Source organism: Oreochromis niloticus, linkage group LG20, assembly GCF_001858045.2.
Source record: "Oreochromis niloticus isolate F11D_XX linkage group LG20, O_niloticus_UMD_NMBU, whole genome shotgun sequence".
In the NCBI taxonomy this organism is placed as follows: domain Eukaryota; kingdom Metazoa; phylum Chordata; class Actinopteri; order Cichliformes; family Cichlidae; genus Oreochromis; species Oreochromis niloticus.
The window spans coordinates 27,175,084-27,199,260 of record NC_031984.2 but is presented as its reverse complement, the minus strand read 5'-3'; the positions used below and the strand labels follow the sequence as shown (position 1 = coordinate 27,199,260).

General features: G+C 44.4%; 1 protein-coding gene across 2 annotated transcripts; it reads right to left on the bottom strand.

Moving 5' to 3' along the window:
- Nucleotides 1-854: 854 nt before the first annotated feature.
- epha2b (eph receptor A2 b) lies at nt 855-23,623 on the bottom strand. 2 transcript variants are annotated; one of them, XM_013277642.3, is made up of 17 exons: nt 23,371-23,623; nt 22,599-22,678; nt 20,532-21,180; nt 9,913-10,068; nt 9,193-9,537; nt 8,879-9,006; nt 8,410-8,581; nt 8,237-8,333; nt 7,457-7,512; nt 7,213-7,338; nt 6,290-6,487; nt 6,128-6,189; nt 5,761-5,970; nt 5,496-5,645; nt 5,178-5,371; nt 4,135-4,290; nt 855-2,764 (listed from the first exon to the last, which is right to left on the bottom strand). In XM_013277642.3, exons 1-17 carry the CDS (start codon nt 23,453-23,455, stop codon nt 2,656-2,658), a joined length of 2,973 nt encoding a protein of 990 aa, XP_013133096.1. In that variant the 5' UTR covers nt 23,456-23,623; the 3' UTR covers nt 855-2,655. The 2 variants fall into 2 exon arrangements, with proteins under 2 accessions (XP_013133096.1, XP_005459908.1); XM_005459851.3 differs by having other exon boundaries at nt 6,302-6,487; nt 23,371-23,622.
- Nucleotides 23,624-24,177: the final 554 nt, after the last annotated feature.

The window sequence follows — 24,177 nt, the reverse complement described above, 5'->3', positions numbered from 1 at the left end:
CATGCTCAAAAAATGATTGATAGATTTTCTGTGGTGCTAAAACTCAGTTTATGCACCAATTTTTTATGCATGACTATATTAAAAGTACATAAGATTTGCCTTTCTTGTTCTCATATACCACACACCAGGATTCAGTAGCTTGTAGAACCACACTGAGCAGCGATAACTTGATGTGATCATTTTATATACGACTTTATCCTCTTTGTGGGCATTTCTTTAAGCACAGCTCTCATAACCTCCCTTCCCACTGCAGCACTTTAGTCGCTTGGACAGTTGCAACACCTGGATTGTTTTGTTTTTTTCCTGTCAGTCTGTTCTGATAATTTTCCTGACCCAGTTCAATCCGAGCTTTAGCCATCACAGATGGCCTCACATCGAACTCTAGAATACTTTGGTACACAGCGGAGTTCATGGTTGACTCCGTGACTGCAAGTTGGTCATGTCCTGTGGCTTCAAAACAATCCCAGATCATGACTCCTCCATGCCGTGTTTGCTGGTGATCAGTTCATCGACTTGCTACCCTCTTAATTCCTATGGAAGCAGTAAGGGTGTTCTTAGTTTTTCACAGGACTGCATAGAGTCCAGTGAAAACTCTCCTTTTCACATGACTGTAAAAGTTCACAGCACTACACATCGGATCATTTCCCAAGAAGTAATTAAATGCCACGTTACACTCAGATAAGTTTTTAATAAATGCAGGCATCAGAGTTAAATGTGAGATTTTTTTTAAGGTTGATTAGATCATATAACTCCTGTAAGACATTTTCAGGATCAGCCTTGTAATCGGTTTCCACAGAGTTAGTCGAGCACTGATTTTTATTACAGTTTCCAACTCTAGAATTAAAAACACCCAATAGCATAAGCACACCCAGGTGGGTCTGCTCATTTTAATGTCCATCATACAACAGGCTTTGCCAAACTCAGTTTAAGACTTTATTGCTCCACAAATGCAACAAAGGCAGTAAAAAGAAACCAGGAATGAAAAAATTGACATTACAGCTTTTTTCTCCTTTTTTTTTTTAATTACTGACAATGAGAGAGCAAGCTCCAATTATAAACCCAGCTCAATGTTTATCAGGATAAATAAATACAAGTTCAAAATAAATACACTATTAAATACAGTATAAAACAACAGGCACAAAGGGAGGAGATTGCTCTTTGATGAAGGAAGAAAGCAAAATAAAAGTAGGAGATGCTGCTTTGGAAAGTGATGAACTTAGAAAAATAATCCGTTTGGCAGTTGGTAAATAGCGAAATCATAAAAACTATACAAAATGTAACTGCAACCGATAAAACAGAGTAATAAAAAATCCCTTTTCCAAAGATGGGTGTCTAACTGCTACAACAGAATCATAGATACACTTTGAAAATACATTAAAAATTCAAGTAAAGGAAGGTGTACATCAGTAACACAACGAATTGCAGTCATCAATTAAAAGCACTGGGGCACACTGTCCACTATCCACTACATTATAGAGCCGCTTCTTTTATATAGACGGAAGCAAACTCTCGCTAATCTCCTAGAAAGAGGCACTTTAACAAAAAATAAAGTCTTTAAATGTCGGAAATCAAGCAACTGTCTTTTCATAGAGCTTCATCCAGTTGACGTGTTACCCAAACCAACAAGAATATGAACGAATGTCTGTAAAGCTTTTACAAAACTAAAGGAGACATTGAAATTGCAAACCAAACTATTATTTAGTGTGAAATTGTCTCAACCACAACCACTCATTATTTAATCCTCCCCATTTTTTTTCCCAGGGTATGTTTTTTCTTTTCTTTCTTTTTTTTTTACTTCCCTCTTCATTTGCCGGCACACTACAAACAAACGTGCTGCATTCCAATAGAAACTTTTGAGTGTAGCGGCCTTTTTTATTGCAATTCCTGATTCTTTGATCCAAGTGCTACATTGTAGGTTTTCGTTCCTATAAACTAAGAGAGAGAGAGAGAGAGGGGGGGGGATCCTGTACACAGAGTACCTCACATATGTCCTCTCTTTTTTTTCCTCATATAAACATCACTTATAAGATTATAGCTTAATTTCTGCACACAGCTAGGAGGCGGCCAGTAAAAACACAAGGTCCATCTGTGTTTATGCACCCAGGCAACACCATCTCTTTAACTCTGGGCCAGCTCAAGCTCATTTCAGCCACCGCGGCGCTCCGTCCTCACCGGCCGGCCTAACAGGAAATGGAGCAAGGTGCCAATTAAAGGAAGATTTTGTGACATCACTGCCGACCACAGTCACAACAAAAAGGCTGATCACACCTTAACTGCCTTCGCTTGTTTGTTTGGTACTGGATACAACAAGCTCAGGGTACGACTGTTTTATGAACCGTAAATGGGAAAAAAGATAAAGAAAAAAGATAAAATTGCATCTGTACAGAAATTATGGATAATAAAAAAATAGATATTCAAATATACAGAGTCTACTTGATATATTTCTCGGTGTGTATTTGCTCCATTCCCTGTAGATAAGAAGAAATCAGAAAAAATGTACAGTAAGCTAGTCTTATTCAGTCAGCCTGAAAGGATGGCACAGTCCTCTTGATTCTGATGATCCCAAGCCATCCCCGCAGTAGTGCTCCAGCTCCGTTTAGAGTTCAAAGGGCTGCCGGCTGCAGTGCCTGATTTGAATTCCCTTCATTATAAGGATCACACTGCAAACACGCTCAGTGTGCTGGTCTGGTCCTTTAAGCCCAAGATGCTGTAGGCAATTCTTTTCAAATGTCCAGGCAGCCTCACTCCGATGTTCTTAATATCCCTGCAAAAGAGACACACACACACACACCGAGGAGGATATATAAGAGAAGTGCCACATGGATTTACAGTCTGGCCACATTCCAACACTTTTCACGCACATCCTTCCTGCCTCTCGAGCCTTGAAGTAATCACTGACTCATTCGACGTGATGAAATGCCAGCCCGGAGCTGAACCGATTCATGCCTACGTGGGATGCTTTCCAAGTGTGCAATCTGCCAAAGCTTTGATTGATCTTTCATAAAAAAAACTAAAAAGGATATCACAGGGGGCTCCACGAGCGCACGACGCGAACCTGCAAAAGCTCTGCAACGCAGCAGCCTAAAGTCAAAGCCTTAATTACAGCCTTAATTACTTAACAAGGATTCTCCCCGCTGACGATGAATCACTGGCAAGCAGAGGGCGCGTTGTAAATAACTGCTGGTTTTCCAAGAGTGCTACCAGATGCCCCGAGATGGAAACATGGGGCCATGAAATCACACCATACTGTATGACAAATACTTCAAAAGGGTTTGTCTCTGCTTCACAGTCTGCCCATCTTCCCAAGATCAAGACCTACATATATACGTCGTGGCAGAATGGGGTGTGGGGGGGTTCATTTTTGGTTGGTCATGTGGTTAGAAAATGCTCTGGCCCTCGTTATAGACCTAAAGCAACCTTATATTATGTGCTTCACTAAGCCTTTCTCCCCGAAACGTTGAGTTCATCTCATTAAATTACCCCTTTTGTAATCGGAGGAATCGGGGAAAATCTAATTGCCTCAACTATCTTGTGATGAGTTCAGGGAGTACTTTCTGAGCGCACCTCTTCAATCTCTCCAGAAATCACATCCATCCATTTCAATTCAGTAATCTCCTGTAGTTGCTGCTGCTCTACAGCCTATTCCCTCCTCCCTCTCCCCTTTTTCCCCTCCTTTAATGTTGAAGAAGCCACAAAAGGCCTCCGATCTAAACAAGCAAAACTGGCGGTTTTTTAGGGGCTCGAGTAAAAGTGCCGTCCAGGGCAGCGGGTGTGAGCGGGTGCAGGGAGGGAGGAGAGAAAGAATGGAGGAGGGCAAGAAGAATAAGAACTGCAGTAACCACAAGCCACCACCATCAGCCGACCACAAATGAGCCCCACTTCTTCTCCTTCCCTCGATTAAATTTTCCATCTCAAACATTTCTTAAGTTGTAACCGAGGCTAGCGATTATATTGAGTGCAAACTATTTTGCTGGCTGTTAAAACTTAACATCTTTGGGAAAACAGATACATGAACTGCCCGAGAGAAGTCCGTCAGGGGCTGGGAGGAAAAACACAAGTGTGCAATTTTTGGATCAATCTAGAAACCTGTGAGCAAATAAGATAACTGCTACTTTAATATCATGTCACACTTACTCAGTTTTCATCTGCAGGACTTGTTCCATGGTGACAATCCCGGCGCAGGTGAAGTTCTCGCTGTACTGGCTCATCTTGATGGACTCCAGCCATTCAGACACCGACCTGAAGGGAGAGCCATCTGAGCCGCTGGTGCTTGGCAGGCGGATGGATACGCTGGTAAAGTAAAATGGATCCAAATGATAATAATCAGCAGGCTTTCCCCACAACAAAGGATGATGACTGAACTGCAATTACTGTGCAGGAAACCCGTTGGTGATAAAAACCAGTCGGAGGAGTTTGGGGCGAAAGATAGCGTGGCATCCTTTGTCCTTTCTCACCGTTTCTGGCTCTAATGCTTTTTCACAAAGGTGAATGTATTCTCACACACAAAAAACATCAAAAACAAAAGAACAAAAAACAAAAACAACTTTAGTCTTCCTCTAAAAGGAGTGCACGCATAATTCTTCCATTAGCCCAGCAGCAAAGGTGTCAGTGTGTCCTGGTGTTTTTAAGTATAACATCTTAACACTGCCCCTGCCCCGGTTGACCCTAAACATCCTGCAATTTTTTTTAAATTAAACTTAATGGTTGAGCTGCTGCCTAAAGCTCTCTTTTGAAGCCAGGAAAGGTTGAGTCTGAAGTCAGACGGCCAACTCTGAGCTGAGCGTCGAGTCAGATTAGTCACGTTTTAAAAAGCATGTGACAAAAGTCCAGTCACACGTCAGTCAAACTGTTAAAAAAAAAAAGATTTCATTTATTAAATAAACTGACTCATTTCCCTGACAGACTTGTTAATAATGATTTGCATAGTCTTCAATGCACATTGCATGGCTCCATCTTAACATCTAACTGAAGGGAAGCTGAAAGAGCTCAAAGGATGTTTACATAAATGAGACAGAAGGAGGGGAAAAAAAGTAATTTATATTATTATTGTATTGCCAAATGTTTTGGTTAAAGGGCTCTTTCCAAGAACTGGTTGCTGATAGTGGCAGCCACTGTAGAGTCAGCACTAGAAAAATATGCACTATAAGCCCTCTGCCTAGTGTTTAAATAAATCTTACCGTGGGTCAAAGTCTGCAATGGTCTTCAGGGACTCTGGGCTGCGCAGCAGCTTGTCCAGCAGGCTGACTATGTCTCCGAAACGTGGCCGCTTGGCGCGATCCTGGAGCCAGCACTGCAGCATCAACTGGTAAACGGCTGAGGGACAGTCCATAGGTGCCGGGAGCCTGAAAGCTTCATTGATGGCCTTCATCACCTGGAAACAGTTGATCTCATTAGCCTTTTTTTGGTTTGTTTTTTCTCTTTAAAATGGCAGAGTTCTTCAAACTTTGTGGTCATTTTTTTTTTTATTCTATGTAGTTTGCTTGTCTGGCACATACCTCGTGGTTGCTCATGTCCCAGTAAGGTCTTTCTCCAAAAGCCATAACTTCCCACATGACGATGCCAAAACTCCACACGTCACTAGCCGAGGTGAACTTCCTGTACGCTATTGCCTCTGGAGCTGTCCAGCGAATCGGAATTTTACCTCCCTGTGCAAAAAAAAAAAAAAAAAAAAAAATGGGTAAGAGAGAGATCTTTAAAACGGGACGTGGTAAGATGATTCTGGCTGGAGAAAAGCTGTCAGGAAGGCCCACATCTACTCACACTTGTGGTGTACGTCCCCTCAGGATCGTCCTCCAGCACCCGGGACAGGCCGAAGTCAGACACTTTGCACTCCATGTTGTTGTTGACGAGGATGTTGCGGGCAGCGAGGTCTCGGTGGACGTAGCTCATGTCAGAGAGGTACTTCATGCCTGCAGCGATGCCACGCAGCATGCCCACCAGCTGGAAGGAAGAAATCTCACCATCGTGGTCCTGGTGTAAGAAACAAAATTATAATAATTAAAAAAACAAAACAGAAAAAGGATCAAACTCTGAGCTTCAGAGCTCGTTCTTGTGTTGTTAACAGCTTCTTTGTGGCTATACTCACAGAGATAGTTGCATTAGTACAAACTGCATGTTGTGGACTTACCCTGAGGTACCTATCCAGAGCTCCATTCTCCATGTATTCAGTCACAATCATGGCGTGTTTAACTGCACAAAGAAGCCACCAAGAATAATAAATTACACATCTTTCCATTGCACCAAAACAACTGAAACATATAAAACTTAGAAAAAAAGCGGCCAAACTCACAGAAACCCTTACATTTGGTAACCACTCCCTCTAGGCGAATGATGTTCTGGTGGGAGAATTGGCCCATGATGGAGGCCTCGCTCAGAAAGTCCTGCCTCTGTTTCTCGGTGTAGCCAGGCTTCAGTGTCTTGATAGCCACTGCCACCTCTTTCCTCCCTGGCGCTTTCAGAATACCGCGGTACACCTCGCCAAACTCCCCTGCAACAAAAAAAGAAAAAGCACCATAATTCAGAGACTTGAGTTTAAAACTAGATGCCCAATATTGAAACATGCATCTGAAACATCTCAAGGTTTTACCCACAGGGGTTTGGCTGTGCTACAGATTGAAAATGAGGAAGTCTGTACGGCTGTTTTGCCCGGGGCTCTCTCATAGAGGTGTGTTCTCAGAGCCTGATTCTCTGTTGTTGTTTTATTAGCCTGTAGTTCAGGGTGGTGGTGGGGGGTGGGCATGGGAATCAGCTGTCACGAGAGGAGAACGGGTGGGGGGCACGCGGCCGTGGGAAGCGCGTGTAGAAAAAGGCCGTTTGCTTACAGGGTAAAAGGTGGTCGCAGTTGAGTAAACGTATCATCGTGTGGGGCAGAAAATGGAAAAAAAAAAAAAAGCCGACAATGCTCAGGAAGGTGCTGTGATATCGTTCCAAAACACCGTTCCTGCAACAGTTCCTTTTTTGTGTAAGTGTGCTGTCAACTTGAGCCAAAACAAAAAAAGGTGCCACAGCCAAGAAGTTGCCATACAACAAAATGTCTCGACTTGTTGCGCGAGCCTGACGGATGTTAATCTCACTGAAGTAACCACTGTCAGTCACCCCGCTAAGCTGTAGAAAATGCACAATGTAAACAGCGAATTTGGGGGATTGGAAAAATCTTTCAACATCTCAGAGCTAAGACCCACAACAGACTGTCTCAGCAGGGCTGTCACTCACCAGCTCCAATGACTTTCTGTTTGGTTATGTGGCTGGGGTGGATTTCGGTGGCAAACTTGAGGACGGCCACGTTGGGGTCCTCGTATGTGTGTGGATCCACATAGGTCTTCAGAGGCTTCAATTGTTCTGCCAACCAAAGGAAGAAACAACAACAACAAACACTGTTATTGTAGGTCGACAAATAAATCAAGTCAATTCATTGAAATGAGACAGAAAGGTGGGAGAAATTATCTTTTTTTTTTACCTGGGGTGGAGAAGTACGTGTCCTCTGGTCCTTGCCTGGTGTGAGAGTTTCTTTTCCTAAAAACAAAAAAAAAAGGAATAAATAAATAAAAACATCCATCTGCAAATTAATGTCCTACTTTATCTCTTTATTATTTCCCTCCTTTAACATCAAGAACACATGGCAACCTTTGTAGCAATTTTTCTAGGTGCTCTAAGGCTTTCAGAAGGATACCAACACTGCTGCAATGCATCCATTCAGAAAGAAGTGGCCCTTTGATAGCGGCTGTCGATAGACTGTGTTTGCAAAGCTGATTTAAAGACTGAAAGACAGACGAGCAGGCGGGGAGGGAGGGAAGTAGACAGACGGGCTACAGTACAATCTGCTACAGCAGAGACCCGGGTCACCTTTGACAAAGTGCCCGTGGCCTGGTGCAGAAAGAACCAAGCCCCTCTTATCACCAACAATGTACCACTCTGGGCAAATTTCCTTTCAAGGGTCCCCCCACCACCCACCCAACACTCACTAGAATATCACCATTGAGCAATGACAAGGCGCATTCAACGCAAATTCCTCGCCAGTGAATGCTGGGACACAAATCCAGATAAATAGAAAGAGAAAGCTGGCTAAAGGAAGAGAGAAAGTGAGAGGTGAGGAGAGATGAATGTGGGGGCCATTTGGAGGCCCCTCAAAAAGGAAAAGCAGAAGAATGAGGGAGGAAGCCGGTGGAGGAGGACTTATTCTGACCGATTAGCAGACAGAAAGTGGAGGGAAGGGAAGCAGAGTGGGACGTTTACTGACCGTCTGCGGAAGAAAAGGACCGCGGACACTACGATCAGCATCATCGCCACCAAAACTGCCGCCACTAATAAGACTGTGTAGTTCTGAGACGGGTTTCCTGGAAGAGAAAACAAGGTTAGACGCACACATCTGCATGAAACTAGTGAAACTTGTACAGGGATTCTGCTCTGTACCTTCAGTCAAGGTCTCGAAATGCTCCTCCATTCTGGAGCCTTCGGAGTTGTCATCGCTGCCGAGGGCCTGCACCCTGAACAGGTAGGCCGTGCCCGGGGCCAGATCTTTGATTTGTGCCGAGTTCTTGTCGAGCGTGAGCACGGTGTAGGTAGTCTTATCGAGGTTATCATCCTGGGAGGCAGAGCAAGACATGTGATCTAAGCAGCCAGTGTTACTGCAGAAGACATGATCCTGCAGCCATTTATAGCATTTAAATTAGTGGCTTAAGGTTATGGCCAAAATGGTGATGTCTGATTTTGAAAATTTATGCCTCGTGATGATAATTATGAATACTCAAAATAGATCCAGTGGATCTGTTATTTAAACAACATGCGTAACACACATGCACTGACACAAAACCAAAATGATACATAAGACAAACAGTTTGATTTCAGGGCATTCCTGGTGAGAAAAACAAAAGATGCTCACCTTCTTGTGGTAAGTTAGTTTATACCGGATGTTAAGCTGGGGACGTGGTCGAGGGGATACATCCCAGGAAAGAGCCAGGCTAGTGGAGGTCCTTCCCACCAGTCGCATTGTGGTAATTTGTGGGGGATCTAAGGAGAGGGTAGAGAATATTAGGGGGTTTTTGTGATGTGAAAAGCTGAGAGGATATAAGAAAAAATAGATAAAATAATAGGTAGACTTTAGAGATAAAATCCGAAAGTTCATCTTTCAACCTGTGGAGCTGTCGCTACCTCACAGATAGCCCCACAGTGCTGCTTCATACAAGCCGCGCTCACCTGTGTAGTGCAGAAATATAGTGACATTGCTCCTGGATGGTGGCCGCTGCGCCTCACCAGCCAACTGCGACACACCGCTGTGCGCCTCCACGATGAAGGTGTAGTTGAGGTGAGCTTCCAGCTCGCTCACTGACACCCTGGCTTCAGTCAGCTTCATGCTCGCCGGCTCATAGCGAACTCTCTCCCCACAGGGGTGACACACAACCCCATCGCAGCGCTGGCATTCCACGCTGTAGGTGATGTCATTACGACCTCCGGTGTCTTCAGGGGGGGTCCAGGAGAGGATGAGTCTTCCCACAGAGGGCTGAGGGACAGCCGAAAGATCTCGTGGTGCAGAGGGGGGGCCTGGTGAGCACAGGATGGAAATGCATGCAGTATTAAGAGCAACAAAGAAGAGAAGCACAGGATGCCAGATGTGTGGGATTTTTTTTTTTTCCAGCTATGACTGGAAATATACTTTTTTTAGAAAAGAAGATTGATAAAAATAAGTTTTAAACATGTCCGGTGTCGGCTGAAAGTCATGCTGCCAGTTCAAAACCATAAACACACCCCTGCACATCCTGAAGGATTCACAGTCACTTTTAAAATGTCTGTTTTGATTACACACTGGAAAGGTCACGTGTGGAAATGGCACTGGTTGCACTGACCGAGCAGCAAACACACCGATCCTCATTTCAAATGTTTTTTTTTTTGTTTGTTTTTTTTCCCCACGGGCCTCACCTGAGCAGGGTCCAGTAGAGGGGTCGGTTGGGGCCCGGAAGAAGCCATCCTTGCAGGCACAAAGCACAGCCCCATGTTCCAGCGTATCGGTGTTGGCAGGACATGGCTCACATGCGTCACTCGATGCCTCCGCTTTGAAAGAGCCAGGCCGACACTCTGCAGAGACAAAGACGACATTTGCATAAGCAGCAGAACAACAAATGACTTCAGGGAGCATCCCAAATGACAATGCAAAGCTAGTTTCTCCAGACCTTTCTACACCCTTCAATAGACCAGCAATGCTATGAACTTTTGACCTCATGTGCAACACAATCAGGCTAAGCTGACATGTCAAGACTAAAAGTCACATTTATACAGGGCTCAGTAATTTGCTGGTTGCAGACAGGGATTGATCCAACCTTCCAATTAGCAGATGACCTGCTCTACCTCCCGAGCCTCAGCCACCTCCAAGTGAAAGATATTTTGTAGGGAAAACATGCGCAAGAGTTTGCATGGTGCTGGCTCTACTTATTAAAATACTCAGATGAGCCCAACCCAGCCTGCACTCCTGCCCTTTACTTCTTCAACCACTAATGCCTCCTCCCTCACTCCACTGCTGACTTCTCACTGTCTCTCCATGCACAACCAGTTATGCCACATTTCACCATACTTAGGTTTTCAGTGCTGCACCAGGAGAGAGGAATGGAAGCAACAGCTTTCATTAAAAACACCAAGAATCAGCCCAAAACTGCATCCGCGTGCGCCTAACAATCCATCATCTATATTTTTTTTCCCTTTTACAGAACCACATGCAGATCTTTGAAACTGTATCGCTTAGATAAGATGACACCCGATTTCACACGTCCAACTCGGAATAAAGAGACGCAGGTAGGGGTCCAGCTGTGCGTAGCCGCGGTGAAATACGAACTTAATGTGGTGTGAAATCTCAGAGAGAGCGTGCCATAAAGGGGAGTGAAAACGAGATGGCTCCCCATTAACTCCGCGAGAGCATTCCAACGCCTGCTGCCGCTCGTGTCCTCACGCCGTTGCACATTCATACACACACGCGTTCATGTGTGCACCGAACACATGCACAAAATACACATACATGTATGCGAAGCACAGCCTTGGACACATGGGACAATCTGACATCAGAACAGGGATTATGACCACTGCCTGTCACCTGTTCACATCCCTCTGCTAAGTCAGTTCAACTATTCACACACACACCCCCACACACTCACATATATATAATATATACATACACAAACACAAAAAAAAGACATCTCTGCCTTTGTTCCAAGTTGTATTCCTGGAGTAAATAGCTGACAGACCTTTACATTTTCTCATTTGTAAAGGTTCAAGCGATAAAAAAAAATTCAAAAGAGGTGCTAGAAATAAAGAGATCAGACAATGTAAGAACCCTACATGGTATTCAAAGATTGTGGTTAACGCCGCTGACAGAGGAAAAGCAACAAAACATTCAAATCAAAGGCAAAATGTACGTGTTCCAACAGAGGCGACTTATAAAGGAGAGCCGAGGATGAAGATAAAATCAGATTCACGCAGAATTCTTTCACTGAGGTCGAAATGAGTCAAAGTTTATCTGAAACCTACAAGTGCCCCCACACACACACACAGAAGACAGAAAGCACATGGCTGTGGCTCCATTTATCAAGGGGATTTCCTCAATAAACCGTACATTTCACTCCAGCTTCACTTGTTTTTTTTCTCGATCTTTGCGGGTTGGGAGCTGCGCTGCTGTGAACGGGTGTGTGTGTTATATACGGATTATAAGACAGAAAAAGACACTCAGCTAGAGGCATTTGTTTTGTTTTTTTAAAAGTTTGGCCAACAGGCTTACGCGTTACTCAATCCTCCCTCAAGACAGCGCCTCGCTTCTGTCTCAGCCAGCTGTTTCACCAACAGCTACTGCTACTCATTAACGCAGACGAGGCAAGAGGACAGGAGAGGCAGGAGAGAGGTGGTGTGAAGGGGACAGAAGAAATACTGTATCCTGCTGAGGACTGAAGAAAAGAGGGGAGAAAGAAAGGAGACGGGGCAGGGTGAACTCTCTCATTGAGAAGGGGGAACAGCTGCTGCCTCAAACCCCGATTCATACCCCTACCTCTCCTCCTCGTAATCCCCAAATTCCTTCCTCCTCTCCTTTCTCTCCTCCCGGTCGCCTCTAAAAAGCCTCCCAGCTAACCCATTAACATTGCTATTCACCGCTGACCAACAGGCAAAGAGAATGCCATGCCATTCAAGTGCTGAAAGAAGAAAAAAAACGAAAAAAAAACATACAAACAACCAAGCGCTGCAGATGGGAATAGCCGGAATGCCACATGGCAACTGAAAAGAGGAGGACTAGCCTCTTTTTGGCGCTACAGTGCCGGCTGCAATGCATCGTGGTCAGGCCTGCGGAGATGATGGCCTTACTCTGCGAGTCCCCTCTATAATCAAGATGCATTCCAGCGCACACCACCCAACAGGAGGCCTGTACCAGAGCGCCTTGAGAGCAGATTCATTTTCAGCCCAGGTCTCCGCTGTAACAAAAACAGGTCAAGGAGTTTGTGTATCATGAACATTTGAGTCACTGTGACGGTAAATGAAAGTAGATGATTCTCTGCTGAGGTATTTGATGAGAGGATTCCTCGACAAAGGAGAAAAGACCGGTGAAAGACAACTTCCTTGTTCCACGGAGAAGGTGGAGAGAGGGCCTTTGGATTGTTGCTGGACACAACAGGAAACAGGAAGTGTGAGACTGACGCAGACTTCCTTCCTAAAGCGGCCAATCAAAGCATGGAAGCATAAGGGGAGCGTGACCAGGAGAAGAACCGCCGCTGTGGCTACCAAAGTCCTGAGACAGAATAATAACCCAAAAGGAAGCCAGAATGTGTTGACCCAACACGAACAGAGGCACTAAACCCACAAAGGGGGGGGCTCCTTAGATGGATGATCATGTATACAAATGTCTCTCAGCCAGCTTCTTCAGAGTTGAAACATTTCACAAAGTTAGACTGGCCATTTTTCCCCTCCCTGTAGCTATAAAGAAAGGAACTGTTTGTCATTTGAGAGGCCCCGTGTGCCTCGAGTGGCTCTGTGTTTGTTTATTGAGAGTGAGTGCAGGGGCCCGCTACATTGCTGGGAGCCTGAGTGGCTCTGGAGTGGGAGCCTCCAATGGCCACCCCATAAGGCTTGTCAGCTGAAGTTAAGATGGATGGAGACGCCGAAATGATGAATGCATGGTCGGAAAGATGGATGAATGGGTAACATGGTGGCTCAACAACAGGAATCGGCCCTCAGGACTCGGGCAGCACATGGTAAGGGGAAACTCCCCTGGTCCCCCAACAATTGAAGCCAGTGCAGGGCTTTTTAAAGGCAGTAAGGTCATGTCTGCCTCAGGGCAGTTGTGAGTTAAACTGTGCATGGCTTACAGGGAGTCAGTGGCCAAGTAAAACAAACACATGCTCGCAGTGAGGAGGAGGAGGGAGAGAGAAAGGATAAATTCAGAACTACAGCCAGTGAACAGAAAAGAAAAAACATCTTGCAAAAATAATACCAACCAAGAAATAAATGCAATGTCTAGATCTTAATCAGAATGGCTCCCTGAGTATAACTGAAGGCATTTGCCTCTATCCTTGTCTTCTTATTACACTCCCCATCCCCCTGTTTTTCTCCATCTTGGGACAAACCTGTAATTGCAATATGTCATGTCATTTTGTTTGTATGTAGGGTGACAACACACCATTAGCATTTTGGGGTACTCGGAGGTAGTGGAACAATGGGGGCCTGTGTTGGAGGAGGTGAACTGGTAATATGAGCTGGGGAGGTTGGGGGGGGGGGGGGGGGGGGGGGGTCACTGAGGTAAAGGAGGGGAGAGCAGCAGAAGGCAGTAAAGGTGTAAGGGCTGAGAGCAGAGTGTGCATGTTGGGGGGGGGTGGGTAGAGAAGCATTAGTCAAAGGGATTAGCTGACCAATGGAGCAGCTGTAAGGGCATTACATCTGTTTTACAATTGCTCTCAGGCTTTCATCTGGGGTTGCTAACAAACACAATAAATTCCCTGATCTGCTTTCTCCTCTCACTCCCTTTGTCCACCCAGATTCACTGACAGGAGGAGGGAAACTGGGAGAGAAAGGTCGAGTCAAGCAGACACGAAATGTGCTCAGCGAATTCTAAAGTTTTGCAGATGCATCGAAGAAACCAGTACTGGTTGAGGTGATCCAACACAGACAAGTTCCAGTGGTTTTCTGCAAAGCTGCTTGGTAGAGCCAGACGACCAGGTGGCAAACGCGACACCCGTTTTACTACACCACAACAAGCCAACAGGTAACACGCTGGATGCTGATCACTGTCTGCTTCCTGGCTAGGGGAAGTGGCCAAAATGAGACTGAAATGCACCAATAAACAATAAAGGTTATCAGGGAGGACAACGAAATGGAAAGCGGCTGAGCAAGGCCGCTCGGCATCGACCGACAATGGAAAGCCCTGAGCCAACGGGTTGGGGAGTCACCAAGGGATTAGGTGACCTCCGGTTTCCGCTGTGGGCTCGTCCTGTTAGCAGTGAAGGGCGGGTGGGTGGTGTGTTGTGCTTGGGGGAGGTGGGGGTAACTGACTGACATGGGGGAAGGAAAGTGCTGACCTCACACACCAGCAGTACAATACAATGCGCTTCACATCGGCACACACACACAGCCTGCAGGCTCAGGAATGTCACCAAGAGGAAATATGTCCCAACTTCCCCACCACAACCAACACACACACTAAAAAGCTAAAAATTGCAAAGGGTCAGTTGTTTGGGCCAATGGACATTTGGAAACTAAGTAAGGCGACTGCAACAACAAATTGGTTGTGTTGGTCAGAATGTTGAGGAAAACGATTAAAGCTGCACTAATCAATTTTTTTAAAAATACATTCACAGCACTACGTGTAATGCAAAAACACTTGTTTGTCATGACGAACACGAAAAGTAAAAACTTCTCGTTAGTTCTAAAAAACCTTTTTTCCCCCCCGTTTTGGTTTTCCATGACATGAGGATTGCTGAACATCCAAAAACTAGCATTGTTCTCAGTGCCTCAATGTTCATATACTTATTTAATGATAAATAATAAAATACACATGAAAACCACTTATGCTAATTACACAGTAATTACAGTAGATGCAAAGCTATACATTTTTTAGGTTTCAAAAACTGGGCTTCCCTCTCATGTGCCTCACAGTTGTTTGGTCCACTGGCTGCTAACTCCTTCCTTTAACTTGGAGGACGTGTGAGACTTTGGTCTTTAATTCTGCCACTCGAGTTGCTACAACTGCATTTTTCGGCTAAACCTTAATGTGGCTACCATACTGTTACAGTGCACATCTCCTAAATGTTTCGGAGGCAGGAGGTCTGCCTACAATTAAAATCATTAGAACTCACTGAATTTTCAGCAAGTGTTTTAAGTGGTTAGTACCGTATCCTGGCCTTGAGAGTTCAAACGCACTGCAACTTAAGAAAAGACCAGCAAATAGAAAAAAGCTGCAAAAGTACACAAAATACAACGGAAATAGAAAAAAAAGCTGTGCAGAAAAACTTCCAAATTTTGGGGGGGAGAAAATAATGTGATGGAACAGCTGTGGAAGTAAGCTAACAGGAAATGGCTAATAGCAAACATGCATCTACAGTATTATATGAATTAAAACATGCATTACCTGCAACTTTTTCGCCCTGACAACACCCCAACTGTTCTGTCACGTTAATGTCTCCACAAAAACACTGTTGAGTTTTATTTAACTTCCATTGTGTTGTGTGTGTTTCGGCAGCATTTTTCTATTTGCTGATGTTTTCTTGAGTTGCAATTGGTTTGACCTCTCAGGGCCACTGTAGGTAGGGTAAGGTATTCATCTCAGATTGTTTTAAAAAGTATATACACATATTTTTAAAATAAAATCATGAAGCGCCCCACGGCTCGACCGCAACACGAGTCACACTTTTTAAACCACAGTAGTATGATTAGCTGCAGTCCACATTAGAAACTCGTGCTACATTTTCTGTCATCTTGTTTGAATTAACTGCCAATGTTCTGCTCACTACAAGCGTGGCCCAACAAGACTGTGCATGACACCACTTGAAAGTCCACCCCCACCCCCATTACCTAACCAGCTCACTCAAGTTCAGCCCGCTAGGCAGACGTTAACTTGGCGTAAGATCTGAGAAATCCAAAGTAAATCAGTGTAATCGCAGTGGGTTTATAGCCAAGGTTATATCTAGACTGTGCATCTAAATGAACAGCATTGTCCAACGAGTTTGTGACTTAAACAATTTTTTTCCCCCCTTTTTTCCCTATTTTGGAGATCAGCCACAGGGATCAAAGGTTAAAGGAGTTTGGTAGAGCAGAAAATTTCAGTGTGGGGATTATCCTGCAGGAGTGAGATGATTCCATTGTGTAAAATCCACTTTAAGCCAGCTAAATGAAATCCCTGTCATCTTGAGGAGTGGTGCCGTGTTCACGTCTTTGCACAGTCACCATCAGATTGAGTGAAATTGCACAACACCTTTGTTTTACGGTAATAAGTTTGCAGTCACCATGAGGAACCAGCTGGCTCTCAGCGCAACCAGATTAAAAGATTTAAATCTACTGAAGTGTCTATCTCTGACATTTTAGATTGCAAATGCATTTTGTTTTTAAATATTTTACCTCCATCAAATGTTTATGGCTTAACCACTACATGAAGCCAGTTGGTTTTTCCTCTCCCCGTCCACTAAAAACTCTCCCATTGGCAGAATTGTTCTAATTTAGCCTCTATTTATCTTTATGAGGCACTTGCGGAGAAATGTATTTATCAGGGGCCGAGATGAGAATTGTACACAGTCTAAATAGTCCCATCATAGCCGTGTGAAACGGGATGTTTAAACTCTATTGGTGTCATATTCATGACCTGAACCCCGGCCAGAAATAACAGCCACTCAGTGATTTCACAGGAGACATGAACACAAGACGTGGAGGAAAGACTTTTTGTTTGTCTGTAAGTTTATTGTACTTGGGGCAGCTTCTGCAACAGTGCGCGTTTCGGGAGTAAATTGTGACAAAATGACGATGCAAATAATCCGCTGAGATGAGAAACTATTAAATAAATACAAGATGAGAGGGCGGAAAATTGAGGTTAAAATAGAAAGACTCTTCAGGGACAGGGAGGATGTTGGGAGAGAGGGGGCAGAGGACGGTAAAAAGAGATTGCACAAAGGCAAAAAAGCAGCAGAACCAGTAGTTACTCTGCTTAAAAAGACTAAACACACCCAAGTCAATTACTACCCATACAAATCACTCACCACAGCATGCAGTCACAATTACAACAGTCACCAACTGTTTGTTACATCAGCTGAGGACGAGCTCGGAAACACGGACTCGGAGAGCAGGAGGTGGGGGGGGGGGGAAGAAAATGGTTTACTGGAACCTTTTTGGAGAGAGGAGTCGGAACTTTACTGGAACTCAGGGGAACAATTGTTCCTCCGAAAGTGCCCTAAGCAGTCCAAATATTCCACACTGTGTCTTTTTCTTTTTCTAGCGTCTTCTGTAAACCATAATATGGGATTAGGCCTTATTTGTTGAGGCTTTAGAGCGACCGATGAGGTGTGGACCAGGGCACTTAGACACAAAAACCAGAGCACCAGCTGTGATCCTTTGAGGGGGTGCAACGGGTATGCCGTCGCATTGTGCCAGGGAGGACTGTGGGTAAGGAAGGGCGTGATCGGCTGCAGAGGAAAACTGTGTCAGTGTCAAAAGTGAGTCACAAGGGGAAAGTGTTGAGGTTTAAAAGACTGACCAGGTAATTGAAAGAAAGTTGTGTCCCCCCCCCACAGAATAAAAAAAGGAAAGTTTATTTCCACAGCATCCTGATCCATAGCAGATGGTGAAGGGAAACAATCAAAGAAAGCTTCCTCAGTGCTCGATTTACAGTTTAGATTTAGTGGGGGTTTTAAATACAATGTTTTGCAATTTTTTTAAGCATTAAATAAAAAGCTTAATTAAAAACATGTAAAAAGAGATTTTTTATTTTTTTTAATTTTTTTTTTTACAAAATACACACTTGTAAAGTATCTAAAAGTGTCCCAATTTTAAAAACAAATCCCCCCCCCCCAAAAAAAAACACATCTTGTCAGGCTTGCTGACTCATATGATTTACAACTAGTTCATAAAAACGTTTACAATAACTGCTCTAAACGCTCAGTGCAGTGCAGGAAGCGATGCGTTTTATCTTCAGGGTCTGTTTGCTCAGTTCTGTCGTTACGATGAGCATCGACGGCCACCAAGAGAACAGCGCCACACGCCAAATAGAAAAAAGAAAAAAAAAAAACAACAAAAAACCTCAGAGGTTTAAAAAGGGGGGGAAAGAAAAGAAAAGGGGGAAAAAAGATCCCTGCGGTACAGTTTGACAGAGAGTGATCTCCAAGCCAAAAAAGTACCACAGTGAGGAGCTGTGATGAAGAGACGGGAGACAAAAACCAGATGAAGTCACAGGTTTCTACTTTAACAGGTCCCACGGGAGGAGCGAGGAGTCATAAAAGTGAGTGAACACATCGCCGAACATGGAAACTTTCAACCCAACTACGAAAAAGCGCCACAATTGAAGTTTTGCGGTTTCTCCCGTAACAGCGCTCCACACAGGAAAGAAGCGGGGAGAATGATTAACTGTGCGTCGGTAGGATATTCCACTTTAAGCTCTCTGAACCATTCATCTTGGCCCACACTGCAGCTCTGTGATTCATTTCCACCTTCATCTGCAACTGCCCTCATGCATCTTAGGCCTCTCATTTAACTTCATCCTGGTAGTTTTTTTTCCCCTTGGGGGGTGGGGTGGGGGGGTCTTTGTTTAGTCATCTTTATGTGAGGGCTCGACCCGGAGCTGCTCTTCCCCCTCCTGGGAATTCCACAGGTCTGGAGTAATGCTGGAAGGCTCCTCCTCAGCAAACCGATCAGGAATGTATCAACCACTAGGGAGAGGAGGTGGAGGTGTGCTCCACCGGCCATGCAGTGGGAAACACAGCACTCCATTGTTCTCCTACCTTTACATTCCTCTCCTCACCTCTCGCCATTTAAAAAAAAAAAAAAAAAAAAAAAAAAAAATCACGCCCCCTCCTCTAAACACAGCTTCTCGCTTTTGCATGACCCCTCTCTCTCTCTCTCTCTCTCTCTGTCATTCCTTCCTGCTTCTCCTCCCTAATCATCTTACCTGCCACTTTCCTGCAGCTAAAAATGATCTACTGACAGAAAACGTCATCGCTTTTAAAACAGCACTTTGCCACTGGTGGGGAAACTAAATGGGAAAGTAGATCTGTTACAGAGCCACGGGTGGATTTACAACTGCTGGCCCCAAATGTCTTTCAGGTGACGATTAGAGGTATTCATACCCGTATACGAGTGATTCGGGTCAGGCATGTGGGTGGGTACGAGCAAGTGTTACGAGCAGCAGAGAATGAGGCTCCTCAGTCTTCAGGTGTTCAGTTATGGAAACGGATCTTAACAGGTCCTTGCATGCCAGGGTGTGCAATATGTTCATATACACTGCTAAAGTCAGACACACACACCCCACAGTGGAAGCTCAGTAAATCTGTGACAACAGAGGGAGGAGGATCAAGACATGGATGCAGACGGGGGGGACATGCAGCCAACTTGCCCGTTCACACACAAGAGGAGGGCTTCTGCACTCTGTGACGCTTGATATGAACAAAGTGAGTGGGGCTCAAAAAGCTTCCTCCTGCCGCCTCCCACTCCCCCCCCTCCCCAAACCATCTTTAAAGATGCTAATCCATCACAGTACAGTAGCCTCCCGGCTTCTTTGATCACTTTCAGTCACTCTGACAGCCCTCACCGCAATAATAAAACCCTTCTTTTGCAGGACTTTAGGCACAACTGCACCACAACTACAAAGGCAAAGGGACAGATGTATCACTGGACGACATATCACACTCAAAAGATAACGAGAACAGGTGATAATGAGGTGGCAGGAAATCAGCCTGACGCAACATGCTGTAAGCCCTGAGCCATGAAAGGCCATGTGCTTGAGCAAGACTGTAAAATATGTGATTTGAAAGCTGAGCGTGACTCCAACCAAAAGGTTTCTTTATTTAAAAGATACGTTTTCAAATATTCTTTGTTACCAAATGAGATTCACTGGCGATGAAAAATGAATACGTCAAACACAACCTGACTCGAATCCTCTTCTCCCAACTTAAGCCTCCATATCACAAAGGCTTTAAAGTGCTTCACATAATTCCTTCCTCAGAACCGTACATCTTAGTCATAGTGAAACCCAAAAGCGCTTTTCCTAATTTTACAGGTATCAGTTCAAGGTCAGGGATAATGCCAGGGCATGTACAAGTAGGCCTCAACATTCCTTCCATTGCAAAAGAACCATGTTAGCCAAAGGCAGAATTCCACTGAATTACAATAATAATACCCATCATGAAGCTCCACACTCTGCCATCCAGGCCTGTTTTACACCCCGTGGCAATTAAAATAAAGGTAAATAGTGACTAATGCTGGAGTGTGCTTAAAAAAAGCACACTCTCCTGGGAAGCGAATCCTGGTTTACACCCAGATGAAGCGCCTGTAGACATAAAGACTTTGAAAATTCCAGAGACTCAATCGCATGTGCTCACCTTGACATGTGTCTTTGACCTCTTCGTAGCCCGGTTTGCACTGGCACTGTCCGACCTGCACCGCCCACTTCCCTTCCTCGGTGCAGTAGATGCGAGGTAACTCCTCACTGGCTGCGTTATCCACGCATACCCCGCTCACTTCCGTAAGTGGCTGGTTCTCAGCTCCGGCCACCGTCTCGGGGAACGTGGCGAGATTCTGTACGGTGCCCGGGCAGGTTTTGTAGAAGACCCTGACGGAGAGAAGAGCGATGCAGGCTCCGATGTCTTGAAAGGCCAAGTAGAAACCTTTTCGAGACAGCCCGTCCACCACTCGCGTCTCTGTGTTGATGTGCATTTCATTTTTGCCGGTGATCTCATCCGGAGCTATGGTGGCCACCTTCTTAAACTGGCTCTTGCGGAAGGTGGTGCCCACATCTGCATCCGACTCGGACGTGTAGAGGTTGAAGGTTTCCTTGCAGATTAACGAGGCTCCATCGAAAGAGTTGCAGTCGCGTACAATAAACTTAAGTTCCACAAAAACCCGCGAGGCCAATGGATGCCGCTGGATGAAGGTGGTGCGCAGCCAGTTGTCCTGCTCGCGCTCCTCCACGTTGCAGATGGAGTACGTGTAGAACTGAGAGCCATTTAGAGTCCTCTGGACAACCTCCCACTGAAGAATAAGAACAAACACACACACAAGCGAAAAAGGTTAAGAGGTACGAACACTGAGCACGTGCAAACCAAAACTACCAGGACGGCAAAGGAAAAAGGCTCCATTGCACTCCTCATAAGGGTTCAGCTATCGTACTACTGTATGAACAGTATGAGTGTGTGTCAGGGAAGCCATGCTCCACAAATTGCTAATTACTCCCTGTGAATATTTTTACAGCTTCACATCAATAACACATTTCTGGGACATGGAAAAGTGCACTTTACGAGCAGCATTACAATATTGCAAACCTGGCTGATGAACATGAGCATTTCTGACATTGCAAAGACACCAAATTATTTCCAATTCCAGGTCTTTTTTTTTCCCTCTGGCTACTTGTTGGCATGTTCCCCAAATAGCTTTGCTTCTTGCATACTCAATGGTGCCACAAATATTTCTGGTGAAAAAAAAAGTGACAGCAAGTTTTAACAAAACCTTGGCTCCTGAGAAACAACTGGCCCCACGGAGGCTGTGGTTTGCTCTCTGCATGTAGCCCCTGTCCTATTAATTAAAAAAATAAAAAAAATGTGCTTAGCTGGCCGATTGTGTGGCTGTGCATATAAACTTGATGTGCAGCAGCAGAACCGACACATCTATAAAACAGCTGGTGAACATTTTTCACAATTTTTACGAGGGGCCTTTAAAACACCTGAGGCTTATTAATGAAAAAGTGAAACTTATTTAAAGGTTTTCTTTCTTTTCTTTTTTTTTTTTCTCTTCAAGAAAGTTGAGTGAGCCATCACGAACACGCCTGCACATGCCTTTGACTCATCAGCACACGAGATGAAGCCATTTGCTGTGAATTTGCATGAGCCTGACTGGTCAATTACTGTGAAACTGCAGCCCAGTCGGAAGGCATATGTTTCTAGTACACTGGGCACTGCACTAAATGTAGACGTTTACGTTTTCCCCTCCATCCTAAACCCATCCTCTCCAAAAAAATAGAGAGGCACCACATGCTGCAAACTTTAAAAGTTAATTGCTCTCTGACATACAATTCTGGAGCTGAAGCCTTCAAACCACAAGAAGCCACAAGTATTCCCAGTTGAGCGCTAGCAGCTATTCTGTCTGCCTAAGCTTTTGGTGTAGCCCAGACATGCTTTGGATGCAGTTCCTGATAGGATCCTGCTACTCTATCGAATATAAGGTTAACTGATTTTCATTAAAAAAAAAAACAAACCTAAACACACACACACACACACAGCAGCCACTCCACATCTAACCACAGGAGTCAAATAGTCAGATGTCATCAAATTGGAGGGTCTACATTCAGCTGGAGCCTTTCCGTGCATTTTCTCCATGCTGATTTGTCCTTAAGGCAAATTCCAACAGGAAACGTGGGAGCTGGAGGAGAAACCAGAAAGCAGAGCTTTACTCACCCCGGTCTTCTCTCCCTGATCTAAGGGCCAAGTCAGCCAGCCCAGTTCATCTCCTGACGCCCTCATGTCCAAAAGCACTTCTGTGGAGACACGAGAACAATTTCAGTAAGTGAGAATACACCTATTTTAAAATATATATTTATCCAGAAACATTTGGTTTGGTTTAAGTTCAAATATTTGACTTGTGATTCTTCAGAAGAGATATCTGCAAATAAGAAGCCACGAATAAGTTGGAGTTTTGGTCTTTGACTAAAGAAGCGATCAGATTTTAGTTAAATAAGAGCGGCAGCTTGCTGCATGAATATTACACGTTTCATTTGCCACATGCCAGCAAACTTTGATATACTCGAGTCAGCGTGTTGAAATAATGGGAATAAAAATATATTTATATTTTTTTCCCTTCTTTAATACAGAGAAGGAGTGGAAGGAAAAAAAATCACAGACGATCACTCAAATTGTGGCAGATTTCACCTGCTGGTGCGCCGTGGTTTACTGCAGCGCACACGAAGGCTCAGCATTGCTGATGGTTAATAATCAAACCAAACTCCGGGAAGTTCTTTTTTTATCCAAATAAAACATTGAAATAAAGAAAGAGACAGAGCAGTGCAGGACTGTCATAAAGCATGAAGAATATTTCCTGTTTGTTAAAAAAAATAAACTTTTAAGTTGGTGTCCCGCATGGCACGCGTGCTTCCCTTAAGCAAAAATCTCCCAGAAAAATTTAATGCAACCAGGTTTTTAAATAATTAGCTTTTTTTTAAAAGTCACTCACCTTCTTTAGTTTGTATTGTAATAAATATGCCATTGAGAAGTACGTATGAAAACAAATAACGTCTGATTCCACCAAAGAAATCCATTTAGAAAACTTTTCCTTCCTCTCTCCGCTCCTGGGCTTGGCTGGGACTCTGAGAGGTGAGCACAGCTCGCTGCAGCTCATTCACAAACAGCACAGCACGGCACGTCACGGACTCCGCCTGCTGGAATGTGTGTGAGTGGGTGAGTGCGTGTGCATGGTGTGTTTAGCGTTTCCAGAGGTGGGAGTGAAAGGCAGTGGGGTGGTGAGGCACTTAGGGACTGTTGGACATTTCATAATTACAAACGAACCATCACGAACGTCTCAAAGAGCTTATCATAGTTAGTACAGCCTGGTGCAAGTTTGCAGAGAAAACCTGAAATATTTCTGTGTGCAATCAACCCCAAACTGCGCTAACAGGCAAAGCACCGTTAGCCTGTGGGAGAGAGGAGGGTTAGAGGACAGAACTATTATCCTCCAATGAAAATTACATTACTAATAATTTTAGTATTTAGTATTTTAGAAGTATTTCCCAATGGTGTTAAAAAACAGAGCAAGGATATGTTTTTTTTTAAATGCAGATTTTTATATAAACATCCAAGTTTGCATTTTGAAAAGTTACATTATTTTACTTTGCACAAAAATAAATAAATAAATCACAAACTCCCCAAACCTACCAGGGTCAAAATTGATGCTAATGGTCAGCTTTTTTTAAACACATGTCTGCAGAGCAATTCCAGCTCCTTTGATAAATCTCTCAAGCTTCTCCAGATTTGATGGTCTTCA

Coding starts and splice junctions, on each gene's coding strand:
- epha2b (XM_013277642.3), bottom strand. CDS start 23,455: ATGGATTTCTTTGGTGGAATCAGACGTTATTTGTTTTCATACGTACTT. Junction 7,513..8,236: donor GTCCTTTTCTTCCGCAGACG/GTCAGTAAACGT, acceptor TTTTGTTTTTAG/GAAAAGAAACTCTCACACCA. Junction 6,190..6,289: donor TACCAAATGTAAGGGTTTCT/GTGAGTTTGGCC, acceptor TTCTTTGTGCAG/TTAAACACGCCATGATTGTG.